Source organism: Ictalurus punctatus, chromosome 25 (genome assembly GCF_001660625.3).
Source record: "Ictalurus punctatus breed USDA103 chromosome 25, Coco_2.0, whole genome shotgun sequence".
Taxonomy (NCBI): domain Eukaryota; kingdom Metazoa; phylum Chordata; class Actinopteri; order Siluriformes; family Ictaluridae; genus Ictalurus; species Ictalurus punctatus.
In genome coordinates this window covers 16,621,940-16,643,270 of record NC_030440.2, presented here as the reverse complement: position 1 = coordinate 16,643,270, position 21,331 = coordinate 16,621,940, and the positions used below count along the sequence as shown (strand labels likewise).

The window sequence follows — 21,331 nt, the reverse complement described above, 5'->3', positions numbered from 1 at the left end:
CTTCAGTGTGTAGCAAAAAACGAAAAACTTGGCCTTGCTGTTCCAATACGTTTGGAGGGGAATGTATTTAGCTATGATGCTGCTATAGTGTTACTATGGTACCCTATTGTAACTATGACCCATTGAGCTCTGACCCGTTGAGACATGGACTCCACAAGACCTGTGAAGGTGTGCTGTGGTATCTGGTACCAAGACATTAGCAGCAGATCCTTAGCACCAGTTAAGTAAAGTTACGAGGTGGGGCCTCCATGGATCGAGCTTGTTTGTTCAGCACATCCCACAGATGCTCAATTGGATTGACGTGTGTGGAATTTGGAGGCCAAATGAACACCTTGAACTCTGTCATGTTCTTCAAACAAGTCTTGAACAATTTTTGCAGTGTGGGGCGGGGCACATTATCCTGCATGAACCTTTTCCTGCTTCCAACACATCAACTTGAAGAACTGACTGTTCACTTGCTGTGTAATACATCTCACCCCTTGACAGGTGCCACTGTAACAAGATAGTCAATGTTATTCATGCCACCTGTCAGTGGTTTTACTGTTATGGCTGATATACAGTATCTCACAAAAGTGAGTACACCCCTCACATTTCTGTAAACTACACTGAAGAAATGACACTTTGCTACAATGTAAAGTAGTGAGTGTACAGCTTGTGTAACAGTGTAAATTTGCCGTCCCCTCAAAATAACTCAACACACAGCCATTAATGTCTAAACCGCTGGCAACAAAAGTGAGTACACCCCTAAGTGAAAATGTCCAAATTGGGCCCAAAGTGTCAATATTTTGTGTGACCACCATTATTTTCCAGCACTGCCTTAACCCTCTTGGTCATGGAGTTCACCAGAGCTTCACAGGTTGCCACTTTAGGCCCTCTCCACTCCTCCATGACGACATCACGGAGCTGGTGGATGTTAGAGACCTTGTGCTCCTCCACCTTCTGTTTGAGGATGCCCCACAGATGCTCAATAGGGTTTAGGTCTGGAGACATGCTTGGCCAGTCCATCACCTTCACCCTCAGCTTCTTTAGCAAGGCAGTGGTCGTCTTGGAGGTGTGTTTGGGGTCGTTATCATGCTGGAATACTGCATACTGATCATGCTCTGCTTCAGTATGTCACAGTACATGTTGGCATTCATGGTTCCCTCAATGAATAGATGTACGAGTGCTGCCAGCATTGCTGCAGAGGTTGAAGGGGTGGGGGGTCAGCCAGTCAGTGCTCAGACCATACGCCACACACTGCATCAAACTGGTCTGCATGGCTGTCGTCCCAGAAGGAAGCCTCTTCTAAAGATGATGCACAAGAAAGTCCGCAAACAGTTTGCTGAAGACAAGCAGACTAAGGACATGGATTATGAGAACAAGATAATCTTATTTGGTTCAGATGGTGTCAAGCGTGTGTGGCAGCAACCAGGTGAGGAGTACAAAGACAAGTGTGTCTTGCCGACAGTCAAGCATGGTGGTGGGAGTGTCATGGTCTGGGGCTGCATGAGTGCTGCCGGCACTAGGGAGATACAGTTAATTGAGGGAACCATGAATGCCAACATGTACTGTGACATACTGAAGCAGAGCATGATCCCCTCCCTTGGGATACTGGGCCGCAGGGCAATATTCCAGCATGATTCCACAGCACACACACAGGCGACCACACAGGTTTCTGCTTACATAACTGCTGCTAAGGTTCTGCTGCTAATGTCTTGGTACCAGATAACACAGCACACCTTCACAGGTCTCAATGGGTCAGAGCTGTTTTGAGAATGGCTTACAATAGATGGTTATATCATGGTTACTATGATATATTACTATTAATACCAACCATCAACATGTACATATACCAGAGTAAGGCCATGATCACGTCATGGTCAACACTATAACAACCAGAGTTACCATAGTGTACCATAGTAACACTATAGCAGCATCATAGCTAAATACATTCCCCTCCAAAAGTTTTGGAACAGCAAGGCCAAGTCTTTCGTTTTTGCTACACACTGAAGACATTAGGCTTTAAGATCTAAAGATGAATATGAGATGATGGATCTGAATTTCAGCTTGCAGTTAATGATAATTAAGGACACATTTACAGTATTTAACATTTATGGACGGAGCCTCCAGTTTCAGCACTTTGGAACAGTCAGTGATAAAACTGTTCCTTCAAGTTTTGCAACATGAAAAAGTGTTCAGGATGGAGGACTTGATAGCTTCTAATTAACATGACAAGCTGCATTTTGTTGTTGTTGTTGTATTAACTTCGAGAGAAAATAAAAATGAGCAGCTGGTGGGGGAGCGACTGTTTATAGGTCTTACAACACAAGTGATAAGAAACTACTTTGTTTTGCAGACTTTCTACAACACAGCTATAAACAGATAAACAGGTATGATATGTTGTTCTTTAATAAATAAAAATGGCTGTAGTATAAGAGGAATAAAGCACTTCAGGACATGCTGTTAAAAGAAATAATTCACTTTACTGATAACAGTCACTTCTCTACATGTCAGGCAGCATAAAAAAGACTAAAACAGTATGCATGAAATGAATAAATAAAAACGATAAGATATTTAAAAATAAACAAAAAATCTTCCTAACATTTATAACATTCAGGTCTAAAAAAATGTGAAACACAATTATTCATACAACAAATAATCTGGAGAGCTATAGGTTAACATTAATTTACAGTAATGCTCTCAAGTGACTTGGACGTAATTTACATCTTATATTTTCCTAAAATACACATAAAAACTATAAACTGTCATTCAATCAAATGTCTATTTTACAAAAATTTTTTTTTTGTATCGACTGCATTCAGTCTCTATCTCTTTGATTCATTTTGTTTGGCAGATTATTTTTCCACCTTGGGAGAGTTTTTATTTAATTTTTGATTTATATAGCAACGATCACAATGGAAACACACAGCATTGCTTCTGGCATTCTGTCTCTCTTCTAAATCTCGGTCTCTCATCTAACCACAGCAGCTAGAGTCAATGATCACATCTGCAGGGCTGGCTTCTCTTTTATTGCTGCCTGGATGAGCGAGCCCGTACCCTCTGCTTCCAGTGCACCACAAATGATCTTTGTACATAGCGGCCTGACCTAGACCGGGTTCGTAACGCCCACTCGAGCTGTCTTAACAGGTGACTGATAGCTGCAGCAACCTCCGGGCATCAACTTCAGCCTGAATAAATAAAATATATAGAAAACAACATTAATGTTTCACATTACACAAAACATACAGTAGGGTGCGTCTCAATCAGCTCCCTAGATCCCTAGGTGGTGAATCAGTATATGGTGTACATGAGCTCGGGCACTGGTAAAGACCCTGACTCACTACACATTAGGACACTGATGACTCAATTTCCGGGAACATGATTACGTACTCGCGTTGTAAAACACCACCACTGGCACTTAACCACAACATGCAGGACGGACATCTTTCTAACATTATATGTCATATTCATTTGTCTGTCATGGTACTTCAAGTAGGTTCGTAGACTAGGTAGTAGATTTTTAAAAGATCATTAAAGTCGTTAGACTCAAATAAACAATATATAGAACGTCAAATAAAGTTCAAAATCGCTAACGTAAGTAATCATTTGAGAGCTACAACAACAGCGTTCGTCCGCCACACTTTTCGATCTGAGAGGCTTCTGAAAACATAGCGTCATTTTCAGTATGGGAAAATAGTGAACATCTATGCTCCTTGGTTTTCGTGGTGCATTGTGGGGGTTTTTTAGGGAGCGAACGTCCCAGTGCACACTGGTAGGATTTCGCAATTGAGACAGCCCTTCAAATGGTCCACTGCCTGATCAGTGTCCTGACTACTGAACTATGGAGCTGATTGAGATGCACCCATAAACTCAAATCCATTACCTCACAAACAAGTCTATAAGCTTCTGATTGAAAGTTCATGATAAAAAAAAAAGTTTTGTTTTGTTCAGTCATGTGCTTATTATTTTAAAACAGGTGCAAGAACAGAAATAAGGAATGAATATAATGAATAATACGGATTAACAATGGTGGCTACACACTGATTTGCATTTTATGGTTACACTATGGTGTCAGTGTTTTTCCGTACCTACGGAATTTAAACCACATACAGTGCCCTCCACTAATATTGGCACCCTTGGTAAATATAAGCAAAGAAGGCTGAACAAAAGATCAAAAGGCTCAACAATAAAGACAAATTTTTCACAGCATCCTTTACTCATATTTACCAAGGGTGCCAATATTATTGGAGGGAACTGTTTGTTCTTGAACCGTGTAAACAGTTCTTGGTCCTGGATTCCGATTATTGGACCTTATGGTACTACGGCAGCTCTGACTACACTGTAAGCACAGATACACACTCGGGGCTGTTCTCGATGGGAACTCATCTAATCTGACCTGCATGTCCAACGCCAGATCTAATATAGCGTCCAGTTCCTCTTTCTCTTTGTCCAGGTCACTCGTACTGGACTCTGGAACATCACCTGCTTTCCAGTATGGATCCTGATCAATCGGATCAGCGTATCCGACTGAGTAGTCCTGAGGAATGAGTGGGAAAATTCATATTAATATTATTTACACATCAAGGTTTTACTTTTAACTGTTTAACATGCCTACACTGGCTAAAATAATGACACTAGCCATTTTTAGTGATCAGAACAATACATAAACTTAAAAAGGTTTCTCAGTTCTTACAGGGTAATAGTCACCAGGAGAGTAGGAAGCAGCTGGTTGTTGAAAGCTTGGCACGTTTGAATCCAAGAAGTCTGGGCTACAGTGCTGATACACTGGGGATGGGAAACATTGAAGGTTAATAAACGATTCACTTCTTGGTAAGACATAAACAACACATCACTAAGATAGATTATTCAGGAACGATATTACAGCTCCTGCAGCCCCTCTACATACAGTTTTTCTTCATTCTTTGCCTACTGTATTAAATAACATGTTGAAATGTCAATATTTAAAGGTGAAAAAGTCCATTTGTTTTATTCCTGAGTTCTACAAATAACCTGGAAGATATGTAAAATGATAAATCATGAATACACCATACTAAAACAACAACAATGCATTAAGCTGTGCCTGCATCTGCTGTATAAAGCAACAGAATATGTTTAAAAAAAAAAGAAAAAAAGCCCACCACATTGCCAAGCACCACGGGGTAATAATCACTCAATTAATGTTAAAAATGAGTTTACGCAAGGCATTGTGGGACTTCCTGCTTATAGGTACAGACTAATGACATGAAGGACAATCATGTCCTGACAATGGACTGTAATAGTGTTGATACCCCGCTCCTGTGCACTCCCACAGCCCTTTTTAATTTTAAGCTGAGAAGTTTGAGCTGGTGAAAGGGGACACATTCAAGTAAAATATTAGTTGCTAGATAGATATTATTAGATGTTAATAGATATTTAATGCATGCATGCGCATGTTGTGTGCTTTTTTTTTTTTTTACAGCATTTATTTTCTTTTCTAACTTTAGAACTACGTTGTTCAGGCATTAAACATATAACAGTTGTTAGAATGACTCATTAGAAGACTCTGAATATCTGAATTATGCACTGAAGGTTTAATATCAAAACATAGAATTACATTGACTGATATCCTTATCTTCATTTTTATCTATTAAAAATTGATATTTGGGACAAAATATAGATAGATATATAGATAGATAGATAGATAGATAGACAGACAGATAGATAGACAGATAGATAGATAGAAACGCCAACACTGAAATTGTGAAACAATGGACTGGGCTCCATCCTAAATTGCATAAAATTAAACTACACGTCAGAATAATGCACTATACTACTGTATTTACTAAAGTAGCGTGCAAATCGAATGCTTAAACTAATTAAGGCTGAGCTCACAACTATTATAAAGGGGACAAAATGTATTAAATCATCATTACCTGGTGTGTAAAACCCGTACTGTGAGTGATGAGGTAAGTTGCTCCTCTGCTCCTGCTGAGGAACATTACAGGGATGGTAGTAAGGGGTTCCCTGATGTTCAAGCAAGGTTGAACCTGAACAGATAGAGACAAGTCAGGTATTATAAACTAAAACTACAGATGATGACCGAGGCCACAAAGTTATCTAGCTGGCACTGTACTAGCAAAATGACGTACCCTTTCTCAATATATTTGTCTATTTTCTCTTTTTTCTACACATTCCTATATATGCATAATCTTTTTTTAATGCTAATGGATTTCTCTATCCAGTCTTTCAAAGGACATGGGCTAAAATGTTTCCAGATTTAAAGAATTCACACAGTGGCGGAGAAACCTGTGGACTAGGGTTGAGGTGGGTTTCTTCCAGGTTCCAGGTTATAAGTGGAGTGTTTATGGTAAATTGGCACTATGTGTGAACGAGTGTGTGAATGTGTGTGCGCGCACGGTGCTTTGCGATGGACTGGCGTCCCATTCAGGGTGCCCAGTTTTCTCGGGATAGGCCCTGGATCAGTCATGATCGTGACTAGGTTAAAGTTGTTACTGAAGTGAATGAATGAATATATTCTGTCTATTCTTTTTATCTGCTTGTTGAAACACTACCAACCTGTTTTCATTAAGCCAGAGGTTTCCTGTGGCGAATTCCGCATCACGTGATGAAAAGGTTTTGGCCTCCTGCTGGTCACCTTTAACCCAGCGAGCTTGGCCTTGTTGAGTGGCGTGAGTCGCTTCATATTGAGCAGAAGCTCAGGCTTATCCCGTTTAAAATATGGGTTTTGAAAATGGTGCAGTTGGGCCTTAATCGAAGAGTTGTTCGATTGCTTGTCCGAGACGTTGTCTATGCGTTGTTTTTTGAAGCCGTACAGGTTCAGCTGGCGAACGAAACTTATGAAGTCAGTTGTCCTGAAGTACTCTGACAGGTGGGTGGGTTGGGACAAAAGCACTTCAGCTTCGAAGGTTTGTTGATGAACAAGTATCCCTTCCCCGCTGTCGTCCCACCAGACTGAGCGAATCTCAGGATCATTCACCAAACGCCACAACTTGCCAGGGAAGTAGGTGGGGTTGATGAAGGTGACCAAAGATGCATCAACGATCTCCATATTAGCTAAAAAGATTTGTAGCCAGATGGGAGGGAAAAAAAGGAGACTGAATGTAACAATTACTCTCTAGCACTAACTAGATAGTAGGTGGCTAGCTAACACATAACACATTCATCTTCAATAACAGCTGAAAATCACTAACAATAACAAGCTATAGCATCAATGTTATCAAATTGACCGTTAGAGTTGTCAATCAACCTGGCTGTAGCCTAAATAATCAAACAAAAACAGACCCAAAGTAATTTCTAAGAGCTACATGATCACGTGTGAAATATTTCTTATATATGAGCACATACACTTGCTATGTGGTTACTTTTGATAGTTCTCTGATCCCTTATCGCTTCTCAGAGCCATTACGACTGGTCAGGAACCGTTACGTGAAATTCATGAATATTCAATGAGCTCGCGTGGATTTATCCAATCAGAGTAACCCGTGCCTGTGACGTCGTTCAATCCCAAAGTAAAGTCTTGGTGCGTATCGTCGGAAAATAGTGACGACGCTATTCGGCATATTTTGTAGGAGAAACGGTGAACGTTTAGGTCAGCAGTGGCAAACATACCGCCCGCGGGGTATCTGTTATTCCTCTAGCAGGAAAAAAAACTTTAGGCCATAAATTATGACAAAATGTGCTAATATATAACTCTTCATTAGTAAACCAAAAATGTGAAGCTGTGGCCTTGTCTCTCTCCAACGAACTTAGGGCTTTCACAGCAACGGGGATGAATACTTATGAAATAACAACTGCAATGTTTTTGTTTTTGTTGTTGTTTCGTAAAAAATTTGAACAAATTGTGTTTTTATTGTATTACGTATTATTTTAGTGTGTATTGATCCCCCACTTTAATATAAAAGTCAGTTCCAGGTTGTAACACTACAATATGGGAAACCCATAATCTGGATAAATAAAAGATAAATATGTGAAGTGATAGGTGAGGAGCTGAGAGAGAGTTGCCCCTCCCCCACAGGGAAAACAACTGAACAGCTTTTCCTGCTGGAGTTCATTCTCTCTCACAGCTCCATCTGAATGGAGGAGCAGCAGTTCACAGCTGGACACCAACTCAAGGCAAGTAATGTTTTTTCTCCTTATCTTTACACATAGGTATAAGTCTGATGTAGTTTAATTCAATTAAATCATTAAGCAGCGTTTCAGCTATACAGTTTAAAGAGGAGACAGCTAACTAGCGCTTAGCCCTAAGATTAAATCTACCGAAAATGATTTAAGCTGTGATGTAGAGAGTAGATACTTCTTTTGAGTAAAATCTAACATGTTAAAGTTCAAGGCTCAAGGTTTACTTCTTCCTGTGGACCTTTTTGTTTTTATTTTTACACCCATTTCCCCACAGAAATGTTAGCTTTCTAGCTAACATGCTACTGGACAGATTAGTTTAGCACAGCATGAATTTTAGCTAACATGAGCTTAAAGTGGAAATTTCGTCTTTAAATCACAGCATTTTGTCTGAAGTTGTAAATAGCTGATTTTTTGTATGCTTTTTAAAGTCCTCATTGAATATATTAACACTAGCTTGCTGCTAGCTGAAGTTCAGTCGGTTTGTTATACAAGATGGCGGACAGTTAAACAAAATGGCGCTGTCTGTCTTACGTCAGGGGCTACGAGTGCCCGCGCTACTGCTGCGGTTCAGTGCCGCTCTCTGAGAGAAGTGTTTTATGTGACTTGTTAAGAAGTTGTTTGTCATCAGAATGAGCGTTTTAACTGTTTAACAGAGGTTTTCTTACCAAAGACGTTAAATCAGCTCTTCACTTTTTTTATTGCTGTGTGACTGTGTGTTAATTCTGAGGGGTATAATTCAGAAAAACTGTTTTTCATGTGTTTCCAGTACTACACACCTACAAAAGATATGAGTATCATAAAAAATACCGCTTCTTATCGGTGCACAAAAGTGTGTCGTGCTCTGTGTTTCATATCTATAGTAGTGGTTCAGCACAAGCACTTCAGAGCGCTCTCATTAATCTATCCTGCTTTATTCTATCCTGTATTAACCATCTTTCTGTAATGAACCTTTTTTTACCTTCAGAGGAACCTCAGAGGTCTGCGAGTGTTTCCTTGATGATTTCCACAACAATTTGGTCTCCTGGTAGGGCTGCGTGCGTCTTCTCAAGTTTTCTGGACAATAATGGTCTCTCCACTGAACGGTACGCATCATCAAGAATTTAGAATTTAGAATTTTATGTCATAGGTCATTGCTGTCATCATGTATTGCTGTCTGTATGGAAGGGAGACAATCAGTGCGTTTACATGGACGACAATATTCCACTATTAACCCGATTAAGACGATACTCTGATTAAGAAACTAGCATGTAAACAGCAATTTTTAATGGCCTTAATCCGATTAAGGTCATACTAGAAGTAAACACAACTCGAATTAAGACGTGTGGTGTACTCCTGTTTTAGTCGCATTATGGAAGTGTATTACAGACGTGTACACACCTTAATCACACTATTAACGTCGTGCGAGAGTTTTCACCGCATTTTGCGACAGGACACGTACACACAGGGCAGTGCTCAACCGTTTTACGGCAAACAAGAGAACACGGCTGCGTCCAAACCCCGTACTTGCCTACTATAGACCTGAAGTAAGGGAAATACATGTATCTCGGCTACTATATAGACGGTAAGTACGTGGTTTGGGACGCAGCCCACGGCTTCAAGCAGTCGTCTATTCGCACGTACAGCACGACAAATAATTAACCGCACTTGAAGCGTTCGTAAAGAATTTAAATAAAAACAGCCAAAACTGTATTCGGTACCATGACGAAGACCAACTGTATGTTGAAATGAAACGTGAAATTCTGGCGGGACGTCGGATGGCGTGGCGACGTAATGACGTGTGCTGTTAATCGATCTATGTTCTCTAACATGTAAAACGGGTACATGAAAGTAATATTCTTAATCACAATATTGTCTTACTCAGAGTAAGGTCAATAATTAGATTACAGCTGTCCATGTAAATGTAGTCAATGATATAAGAAATGCGTGTATTACATCGAGAGAGAAGTATTACATGTAGCATGTTAAATTGATTAAAACTTTGAAAGTTACAGGGACCATGCGTCAAAAGGGGGAATGATCGCTGCATTAAAGCATTGGTTTCTCTTTAATTACTCTAAAAAACTGTTTGCGCAACTCCTAATATGGGTTGAGGTTTGAAGGTAGAGAAGGCTACGTCCCTACCTCCAAACAGGACTCAGCTGCGGTAGTGATAATGATAATCTCCAGTGATCATGGCACATCTTTTGTGAGCCATGCCCTTAAGTAGGTGGGTGAATATTTGGGTATTGACTTAAAGCAGCACTGTGCATATCACCCAGCTAGTGGTGGGGTGGTAGAGAGAGGAAATGGGACACTAAAAAACAGATTGAGCAAATGCTTTTCTGAAACAGGCTTAGGATGGCCTTAGCCCCTTTGGGATACGGAAACTGTACTCTTAGGAGGACTGAACTTCATTAGTGTGTACTATATAACCACGTGACCAGGACAGAGGTTAGATGACGTGACTTTGCTACCGCACCTCCCTGACCACAGACTACTGTTGCAGGCTAGACACAAATCATTAGATGTCGACCTGCACATCCACTCATACATACAAACCTATTCCTAATCGTACACCCTTCTCCTGGTATAGGTGGTATCTGTTAATAAGCCCTGTCCACGAAATAAACTCACAAATCACTGGGACTGTTCCCGACAACCCTGGGGGTCCGGGGGTAGACCCTTAAGCTGGAAAGATAAACCAAAGCATGATACTGAAGTTTATTGTGTGGAAGACTTAATGATCAATCACGCCAATCACATCATTGCAGCAGAAAGAGTGCATGACGCACACACTTTTACACAAATTTGGTATTTAGCTGATCGTGGTGACGTGACTAAGTGCCTAAGGCGACGTGATTTCTGTAGGTCCCACATAAGCCCGCAAAGTTCTTTAGTAGACTATTGCTGCAGATTGGACGACAGTTAGTAGTTAAAAGCCCGTATGCCAAGATATTGGCCGCCTCTGTAAAGCGTTCTGTATCATCTTTGGTCATAAGAATCATTGCCAACAGTGCTCCCATACAACGTTCACGTCCCCTCACCACGCAGACACATGATGGTTATTCTATCATTGAACACATGCGGTCTGCGATACGCAACGCTCCAGAGACTAGTGAGACGGGGTTTGATTGGCTGAACTTAGTACTCGGGGGATGAGGCTCGTGGATATCAACCGTCTGTTTACCAATAGGTGCAATAATTCATCTCGTCTTGCTCATTTTGCCTTGTATTGTTTCTCTCGTTCAGAACAGTCTCTTACGCTCGTTGAAATCACTAATGACCAGACGCTGATGTTGACAAAGGCTGAGTACGATCCCTATGATGACCAACCTGACTCGTATCCTAAACCTGACTGGGTATCAGATCCTCCCAGTGACACTGACGATGATGACCCATTGACCTCCATTTCACGTCTATTGTAAATATGCATTTGACCATGACGATTCTGATTTCACTCTAAAATGAGCTTGCTTGACAACCGGATACTTTATATCCGCAAAAACAGCCTTAGCGCCTTCAGTATGTCTGTTTTATGATGAATTCAGTTGAACCGTGAAAGGATTCTGATGTATTCACAGCATAGTAATTTCTGTCTTAATTTTAGTTATCATATTTTGTAATGATAAAATGGGGGAAATGTGAGGGGAATTACTCATTTTCACTTTGTAATAATTTTGTTCATGTTCTGTTCATGTTCATCAGAGGATTTGAACGGTTTGAACTGCCTCAAACTGCTTCTTATCGGTACACAGAAGTGTGTCGTGCTCTGCGTTTATAGTATCTATAGTAGTGGTTCAGCACAAGCACTTCAGAGCGCTCTCATTAATCTATCCTGCTTTATTCTATCCTGTATTAACCATCTTTCTGTAATAAACTTTTTCACCTTCAGAGCACGAGTCTGGGAGTGTTGTTAAATTTCCACGGCAGTGTGAATGTGTGTGTGGACGCGTGTCCCCCGCCTTGTGCCCCAAGCTCCCTGGGATAGGCTCCAGGCTCCCCCGCGACCCTGTGTCAGTAGGATAAGCAGCATGGAAAATGGATGGATGGAAGGTGCATAGATTCCACATTAATTCCAGACACTCCTTGTTAAAACGGTGGCTTAGTGGTTAGCACGTTTGCCTCACGCCTCCAGGTCTCGGGGTTCGATTCCCGCCGCTGCCCTGTGTGTGTGGAGTTCGGTTCTCCCCGTTCTGCGGGGGTTTCCTCCGGGTACTCCCTTTTCCTCCCTAATCCAAAGACATTTATGGTCAGCTGATTGGCGTGTCCAAAGTGTCCGTAGTGTATGAATGTGTGTATGATTGTGGATGTGATTGTGCCCTGCGATAGATTAGCACCCCATCCAGGGTGTACCCTGCCTTGTGCCCCAATGCTCCCTGGGATAGGCTCCAGGTTCCCCACGACCCTGAAGGGTCGGTAAGCGGTATAGAAGATTGATGGATGGATGGATGTTTGTTTGGCACAAAAACAAGATCACCTCATCACCCAAAGAACATCATACCCACAGTGAAGCATGCTGATGGCTGCTTCTAGATGGCTGGAGCTCTAGTCAAACTTGAGGGTATCATGGATAGCTCCAAAATAGCTATTTTGGGAGAACACCTGCAGGCCTCTGCTAGACAGCTGAAGACGAAGAAATATTTGATTTCCTATCATGATAGATGTGTGTACACTTATGCAACCTGCCTATTATAAGTTTTTTCTTTTATAAAAATCTTTCTATTTGCTCTGTCTGACATGATATATCTTGGTTTCGTTTTTTTTTTTTAATCTCACAAAAACCTGCAATTTTAACAGGGGTGTGTACTTACCTCAGTGAATAACTTCATTCTAATTCCACTACATTAAAATGTACCTACTTTCTAATTCTGTCATCACACAATGTTGAATATACCGTACTTATATTCGAAATCTTTCCTCAAACATCAAATAGCTTTATCTTCGAAATTCTCCATCACATTATATTAAAACACACCAACTTCATAAAGAACTAAACATGTAACATCACACGATGTTAACCAACTATACTTAACTCCCTATGTCACTAAATGACCTATATACATTTTTCCCTTTCAGAGAACTCCTTTCCCTTGAATAAATAAAGCATACTTACACAGAGGAAAAATGAACAGGCGATTTAATTAAAACAGATATTCGCACCAAACACATTAAAGCCGTTGATATTCGGGTGACTGAACACAGACATTATTCAAGAGCAGATGTTGATAATGACTGGATCTCATCGTTTCACCTCTATTTTTTATCTCTAATATCTAATACAGTCGACACTGTTATACTGACTGATACACTGAGGACCGTCTGTTATAAAATACATTTATAATACACCTGAAGTTAAAAGAGTTACCTAGAAAATAAAAATGCCCACATTTTCAACAGAAAAAGATTATTGGCCAAAAACAAGCACACTGTTATTAAAATGTAATAAGCGTTTTTGCCCTCTAGGACAGTGGTTTTCAAAGTGGGGGCCGCCAGGGGGCGCCAGGGGGCCTCAATAATTTGGTCGGAGCCACCAAGCCCATCCCTCCCACTAGTATGTTTTCTCTTTGTCACTGAGACAACCACACACACACACAATCAATTCCTAATTGTAATGTAAGGTAAAGATGTAAGATGTAATTATTAATTAAAAAAAGGGGGATATATTCAGGAGTCTGTATTTTTAATGTGTTTTAAAGACATCTTGCAAAAGGGGGCCCTCGGTCAAATGTTAATGACATTTGGGGGGTCTTGCCCTGGAAAAGTTTGGGAACCCCTGCTCTAGGATACTAAAACACATTTAAAAAATGTCAAATATTATTTTAAAAATATGATTTAAAATTTTCAGCATCCCTTTTTAAACCGTTATTGCATAATGAGAAATAAATTTTTTTTAAAAAAAAACAAATCAATAATGTGACTGTGCAGTGCCCTTAAGGCAGCGATCATGCGACATCAGCCCTCACGTTCCTCTTCTAGTGTCAGTTGTACTGGTCAAATGATTTGTAAGGGGGAAAAAAATATAGTTAAAAACGCAAAAGCCAGAGACGTCAAACACGTTCCCTGGACGTCTACACGTATCGAGTCAGTTCAGTGCTCGACCAACACAGAGAGCGCTGACGCAGAATCTGGAACACGTTTTGTTGTGCGTTCATCGTTAGCTCTCCTGTGCAGCTCTTCCTGTGCCCAGCAGTCTCTCTCTCTCGTCTGCGTCGTCCGTTTCCGTCTCCCGCTCTGCAGACCAGCAGGGCAGCCTGGCCATCACGGGTTTGTGGAGTCCGTTGTAGAGCGCCGTGCCCAGCAGCAGGATGAGGAAGCCGAGGATTTGCAGGCCGTGGAACGACTCCCAGCCCAGCGCCAGACTCACCACCCAGATGACCAGCGTACGCAGGCTGTCCAGCACCATACGCGTGGTGGCGCTGATCTCTTTGGTCACGCTGATGCCGGCGAAGTTGAAGAACGCGATGCTCACCGTGTTGCCCACCAGCGCCAGTATGATGAGCGGCTTGTGGCCGATCTGGCAGAAAGCGTCCAGCGCGTCCTCCAGGACCTGCCGCGGGTTGCTGCCGAAGCTCCCAGCCGGGATGTAGAACATCGGGATGAGGAGGATGGTCAGGATCACGAAACCAAAAAAGCCTAGAACGGAGAAGGGACAACAGGACAGATGTTTTTTGATGTTAATCAAATAAATATTTTGAAAATATTCAATCGTTTTTTTTTTTTTAAATTACGAAAATGATGATGCTTTACGTCACGGTTCCTTTAACCATCTTTACTGACTACATTAAATAATGGAGAGACTCCTGTAAATGCTTAGTCTTAGATTACGTGGAGGGTTCACCATACACGACCCTCTGTACGCTGTTACTATAGAAACATATTATATTATATCATATTATATCAAACATATATTATACCTAGCGCATTACAGAAAATTAATCAACACCTTCCGACCAATCAGAATAGAGAATAGATAATTTAACAGCTGTGGTATACATATTTTTAAGCAGTACTTTAGGTGTACGTCACCTTCGGTCCCGACTGCCTTCAGAGGATGAACGTTGTGCTTATAAATGAACTTCTCCTCCAGGACCATCTGTACAGACACGATGATCTGAGCCATGATGATCAAAAGGTCACCTGCAGGTCAAAGAACCAAAGATGATTTATTTATGATCGAAAATCCCACAAGCAAGCAAGAAAGAAATATCATAATTCTGACAAAGAGCTTGACTTTAATATCTGAAATAATATGTAGTGATGTATAGGTTTTATCTTGAAGCCAAAAGAGAAGAAAAAAAAACAGGTTACATCTGTAACAATACAGATTTTATGAGTATGCAAATTAAACTCTACGTCTTCTAACTCTACATGCCCCGCCCCTTCCACTGGTGAATCCAAACGTCATTTGCATATTTTACCCTGATGTGCAGATAAAGATTTCATTGCGATTAAAATAATTCCCATGCGAGAATTGAATAATAAAAGGAAACCTTATAGAAGGTTTATTGCGACTTGCACGTACCTGTAATGACATCACTGAGCTTGTGTCCGTCCTCTCTGTTGCTGCTCACGAAATCGGCGAGTCCGACCACCACCAGGCCCAAGATGGTGATAAAAATCCCGATCCACTGACTGGCCAACAACCGGCGACCCAGGAAAGCCACCGAGAGCAGGCCGGTGAAGATGATCACCGCTCCCCGTAACATCTGGAAACTGGAGGCACTGGTCATGTTCAGTGCTAGATGCAGATAGAGAAAGAGAGAGAGAGAAGAAAAAGAGGGGGATTGGTTAATTGGCTAGTGAGCAAACCAGAGGCGGTGGTGGAGGCAAGGAAAAAAACTCCCGAGGAAGAAACCTCGACTCAAAAGGGAACTGTCATCTGGGTGACACCCGATAGTGTGATTATAAATCATGTCTCGTCTATAACTATACTGTAGAGTCCAAAGTGCTCACTGTGTAACCAGGAACCTATGACTATGAGCATGAAATGGATATAATTGTGATATAGACTCACACACACACACACACACGCATCGCTCGGAAGTAAAATCGGCTCCTGCTTACCGACATACATGATGGACGTTCCTGCCATGTCACAGATAGCGGGCGGCAGGAACAGGAAGGGGTTGAAGCTCTGACCTGGCTCTACTGTGGGCGTCGGTCTGCGCCGGTCGTGGCAGATGAGGATGTAGAAAGCGGCGAGGCAGCTCAGCTCGCCCAAAAACATGAACACGGCCTGGAGAGACGTGGTGATAGAAAGAGGATGAGTGCACACAGTGGACCCGAAGCACAAGACATGTAAAAAAAAGGATGAGTCAGCAACCGTCGGTCTGAGCCGCTTTGTAATAGCAAGCTGAGTAGGAAACTGATGACACAAGGATTCAGAAGAGGGAACCCGAGCAAGAAAAAGGGTTTCGACGTGGTACGAGTGACGTCCCAATCGTCGTCACGTCACGAGTTTGAATCCTAAAAACGATAAGACGGCCTTCCTCTTTTCCCTGACGTTCAGAGTAAACACAGCTCCTATATTCGTCATGACGCCGTTAGCATGCTCCTCCGCTCTTACTGAAAAAAAAGCCTTCGCTATTTTAGGGATTTAAAATTTCATCGACTGGAAGCTATCACACTAACGCGCACTTACTACTATGTTATCGTTTCTATAGAAACAAATAAAACAGGGACTTCTATGACAGACCAAGATAAGATATGGCGAAGGTGTTTAAGTTTTTATTTATTTATTTATTTATTTATGAGGAGACGTTTATTTAACGTTTATGGAAGGAGTCTCCAGTGTCAGCGCTTTGCAAGTCCGTTACAAACGAACCAAGTTTCCGACGTCTTCAGGACAAACGAGCTTATTCTTTACGGTTTCTCGGAAACATCGTAAAATCACGTGCTTTCGTCTTAAGAGAGAAAATAATTGTGACGGGAATATTCTTTATAGCTGCAATAAATAGAAGAACTTGTTTGATGGGCAGTTCACAAAGTTAAATGTAACTATTAATGGATAAAAGAAAGTACGACGTGTCATTCCTAAATAAATGTTGGCAAACTGCTGTGGTGTGTGTATATATATATATATATATATATATATATATATATATATATTTATATATATATGTATGTATGTATATATATATATATATATATATATATATATATATATATATATATATATATATATATATATATGTATATATATATATATATATAAATAAATAGAGAAAATAAATACTTCAGGGTGTGCAGGTACTCATCTGGATGCATCACGCCACCCTGTCGTCAATTTTATTCCCTACTACAGCATCCCTAAATGCTTTATTCCTTACCTAACAGTAAAACGGACTGAAATTAATCCCTGACCTGGCTACATCAAAAGCCTGGAATTGTGATTAAATAAAGACCTGATCATTAGCACCAGCTGAAGCTCAGCGACCGAGTCTGATAAGAAGAACATGAAGTTAAAACAGAGGAACATTACCTGCAAGAAGGGATGCGAGAAGCTATGATCAGGGGCACCAGAGCAACCAGGAGCAGAAAACATGTCAGCCCATCTGTTAATACAGTTCATACAGGCAAGTCAGTCATATATTTACCCACAATAATGTTTAAACGCAGTATTGAGGCTGTTTTGCTATCGTGATCGGAAATCAAACGCGGTGATTTCATCCTGAGGTGAAAAAACAACAACTTTTATTTATTCAACACTAGATGCTTGTTTCCCACTTTATTACACCATTCAGTTGAATGTGATCTGTTCATTGGAGATCCATAAGCACCATGTGTAGGCTGCTTGTGATCAGCAAGGTCGCTCCTATTGACTGATTTCTGAAAGTTTTACACTGGGTCCGAAGTCCGCTGTAGACATAAATGGGGGAGAAAAAAAAATCATTTAAGATAAGAAAACAGCCAGCCATGCTGTAACGATGTCCACGGCAGTCCATGACGTGTCCACTCCACGGGTTCAGAAAGATGCATTGATCATTAATGGCTCTGTGAGGTTAAAGAGATTATCATTCAACTGCATGACCCTGCTGACGAGCGTCTTTCTCTGAATAACAGTTAGTCTTAGATTAAAAGGTCACGCGCTCGTGATCTCTCATCTCATGACAGGAATCCTATCTGCCTTTGAAAGACAGGAAATTAAACGGAGTGTAACCGGCATGTGCTTTCAATACCGCTTGTGTCGAAGTTGTTAAGGATGCGAAGAAAACATTACCTTATATAGAGACCAGACTGGTGGGAAAAAAATATGAACAGGGCTTTCTACATGAGATACTTGCATGGAACTACTGTCTTCTCGTATTTCATCCACTTTAGGAAGAGTGCTTTCACTTTGACTTTGGATATTCGTATTATTACCGACTGCTGAAAAGAAGCTTGATAGTTTTAGCTCATGTTACACACATGATCCATCACACTTGCTGAATAAAAGGGAATTTAGGGCCTTTTTTTTTTCTTTTTCTTCTAAACCCCCATTGACTGCATATACACAGAATCTGCAACGCTTGACCAAATATATCAAACAGGTATTTAGGCACTGAAGAGATCACTGAAACTTCATCTAGAAGGTCTGCTGAGCTAGTTCGTTTTTATCCCGCGGTGGGACTTTCTTGTGCTGTTTACTCAAACGTGCATGAAATAAATCCACCAACGATGCAAAGACCGTGTCATATGAACAAATCCAGCTACATCAGCGATATTATGTCATGTGTTTAGACGAGGTCAGACTGCACACTCAGCACCGTCCACATGCACGTAGAACATAGGGAGGATGATCCTAAATGACTCCTTACACCATACACAGTGTAAATCATTTTAATTTCCATACATAACATATAGTATTACATAGTGCACCATGCATCCAGTACAGTCTGAATGTTATATCATAACAAATAATGGGTTAGGGTTGTGTTATAACAATAATATTGTGTTTATAACAATATACTTATCTATTCATCATCAATCAAAGACTAAATTAAACTAGACAGATAATTAGCTAAATATTTCCCCATAGATATTGAATGGTTCTCTTGACTCTACAGTAAATGCACATGGAATAAGCAGGTCAAGAGTTAAGTAATGGTACGGCCCGTTGTAGGGGTGTCCTAAAGTGTGATTACATGTTTTTCTAACACAGCTTGATAAGTATAATGGTTTTACTGGGTCGTACATTATTTTTCGGTTTAGTAGTACAATTTAGTACAGGTTTTCATTTTTAAAAAATCAACCAAATCATCTGTTAGGTTTTTATTTATGTGCATCACAACCCCCGGGAACAATGCGCCATGCTCTCCGATAAGGACCGAGTGTTTGTGTTTGTGATAATCAGTGAGACTACATGAAATTCCTTCACTGGCATAACTGCTATCACGAGAAGTTAACATTCTGTTGAAACGAATAAAAAGACGAAGATGTATCTCTCTTCCTGAGATACACGGCTACATCTGCTATAAAAAGCGGCGGATAAACACCGAACAGTCGGGAGAGTCGATATGCGACTCGGTCGAAGTGATAAACGACTTACTTTGCAGACAGAGTGTTGATGGAGCCCGTAGTGAGCATTAAACCAGCCAGAAAGAGTTGGTACTTCGTCCAGGCCATGGCGAATGGGGAGAATGTGCAGAGCCAGCATTAGACACCGCGTTACTGCTGCTCGCTTGTTCACTCCTTCACTCACAATGCTAAAGATGTCGCAAGCCGTCACATGACCACACGGTCAGCTGATGCGTCACCAGACTTTACCTTCGGGTTTCAGGGCTTTCTGGGAGCGGAGCAGTTTCACCAACTACTACTACTAAATACTACTAAATACTACTAAATACTACTACTACTTAATACTACTAAATACTACTACTACTTAATACTACTAAATACTACTAAATACTACTACTACTACTACGTACTACTACTACTTAATACTACTACTACTATTACTACTAAATACTACTACTACTACTACTTAATACTACTACTACTATTACTACTAAATACTACTACATACTGCTACTAAACACTACTACTAAATACTACTACTACTTAATACTACTACTACTAAATACTACTACATACTACTACTACTATTACTACTAAATACTGCTAAATACTACTACTACTTAATACTACTACTACTAAATACTACTACTAAATACTACTATTACTACTACATACTACTACTACTTAATACTACTACTACTTAATACTACTACTACTATTACTACTAAATACTACTACATACTACTACTAAACACTACTACTAAATACTACTACTACTACATACTACTACTACTTAATACTACTACTACTATTACTACTAAATACTACTACTACTACTACTTAATACTACTACTACTATTACTACTAAATACTACTACATACTACTACTAAACACTACTACTAAATACTACTACATACTACTACTACTTAATACTACTACTACTTAATACTACTACTACTAAATACTACTACTACTAAATACTGCTAAATACTACTACTAAATACTACTGCTACTACTACTAAATACTGCTAAATACTACTACTACTTAATACTACTACTACAACTAAATACTATTAATTACTACTACTACTAGTTAATACTACTAAATAACACCACCACCACTACTACTAAATACTACTACCACAAATACTACTATTACTACTACTAAATACTAATAAATACTGCTACTACTATTGCTACTACTAAATAGTACTAAATACTACTGCTATTACAACTACTAAATACTACTACTACTATTATTATTACTGAATACCACTACTATTATTTCTACTACTAAATACTATTAAATACTACTAATACTATTATTACTACTAAATACTACTACAACTATTATTATTACTACTACTTCAACTACTGCTACTATTACTACTACTGAGTGGCACTACTTCTAATATTATTATTACTACTACCACCACTAATACTACTATTACTTCTACACTACTACTAATACTACTAATAATAATAGTAGTAGTGGCATTGGTAGCTCGGTGGTTAAGATGTTGGGCTTCTAACCAGAAGGTTCAGATCCCAGCCCTGCCACTGCTGGGCCCTTAACCCTCAACTGCTCAAAACTACTACTATTATTGCTCAAAATGTATAAATGAGATGTATGTTAGTCGCTCTGGATAATGGCATCTGCCAAATGGTGTAAATGTACTACTAAATATTACTACTACCACCACTGCTACTGAGTACCACCACTACTACAGTACCAGCACTGCTACTGATTACCACCAC

At 40.2% G+C, this 21,331-nt stretch overlaps 2 protein-coding genes across 2 annotated transcripts; both read right to left on the bottom strand.

Moving 5' to 3' along the window:
* Positions 1 to 2,460: 2,460 nt before the first annotated feature.
* LOC128629155 (heat shock factor protein 5-like) lies at positions 2,461 to 9,165 on the bottom strand. Its single transcript, XM_053675856.1, has 6 exons — positions 9,056 to 9,165; positions 6,535 to 7,032; positions 5,892 to 6,005; positions 4,673 to 4,764; positions 4,376 to 4,516; positions 2,461 to 3,167 (listed from the first exon to the last, which is right to left on the bottom strand). Exons 2-6 carry the CDS (start codon positions 7,025 to 7,027, stop codon positions 3,120 to 3,122), a joined length of 888 nt encoding a protein of 295 aa, XP_053531831.1. The 5' UTR covers positions 7,028 to 7,032; positions 9,056 to 9,165; the 3' UTR covers positions 2,461 to 3,119.
* Positions 9,166 to 13,195: 4,030 nt separating this feature from the next.
* Positions 13,196 to 19,779, bottom strand: slc35f6 (solute carrier family 35 member F6). The gene is made up of 6 exons (XM_017456624.3): positions 19,604 to 19,779; positions 17,558 to 17,630; positions 16,141 to 16,312; positions 15,599 to 15,814; positions 15,103 to 15,213; positions 13,196 to 14,709 (listed from the first exon to the last, which is right to left on the bottom strand). Exons 1-6 carry the CDS (start codon positions 19,678 to 19,680, stop codon positions 14,231 to 14,233), a joined length of 1,128 nt encoding a protein of 375 aa, XP_017312113.1. The 5' UTR covers positions 19,681 to 19,779; the 3' UTR covers positions 13,196 to 14,230.
* Between the last annotated feature and the right edge of the window lie 1,552 nt (positions 19,780 to 21,331).

What these genes read in the sequence shown, in the direction of transcription:
- slc35f6 (XM_017456624.3), bottom strand. Translation starts at nt 19,680, where the DNA reads ATGGCCTGGACGAAGTACCAACTCTTTCTGGCTGGTTTAATGCTCACT. An exon ending in TCTCGCATCCCTTCTTGCAG is followed by an intron (nt 16,313 to 17,557) that starts GTAATGTTCCTC and finishes ACGTCTCTCCAG; the next exon opens with GCCGTGTTCATGTTTTTGGG. An exon ending in AACGTCCATCATGTATGTCG is followed by an intron (nt 15,815 to 16,140) that starts GTAAGCAGGAGC and finishes ATCTGCATCTAG; the next exon opens with CACTGAACATGACCAGTGCC.
- LOC128629155 (XM_053675856.1), bottom strand. Translation starts at nt 7,027, where the DNA reads ATGGAGATCGTTGATGCATCTTTGGTCACCTTCATCAACCCCACCTAC. An exon ending in CTCTGGCTTAATGAAAACAG is followed by an intron (nt 6,006 to 6,534) that starts GTTGGTAGTGTT and finishes CTATCTGTTCAG; the next exon opens with GTTCAACCTTGCTTGAACAT. An exon ending in CTCCTGGTGACTATTACCCT is followed by an intron (nt 4,517 to 4,672) that starts GTAAGAACTGAG and finishes CTCATTCCTCAG; the next exon opens with GACTACTCAGTCGGATACGC.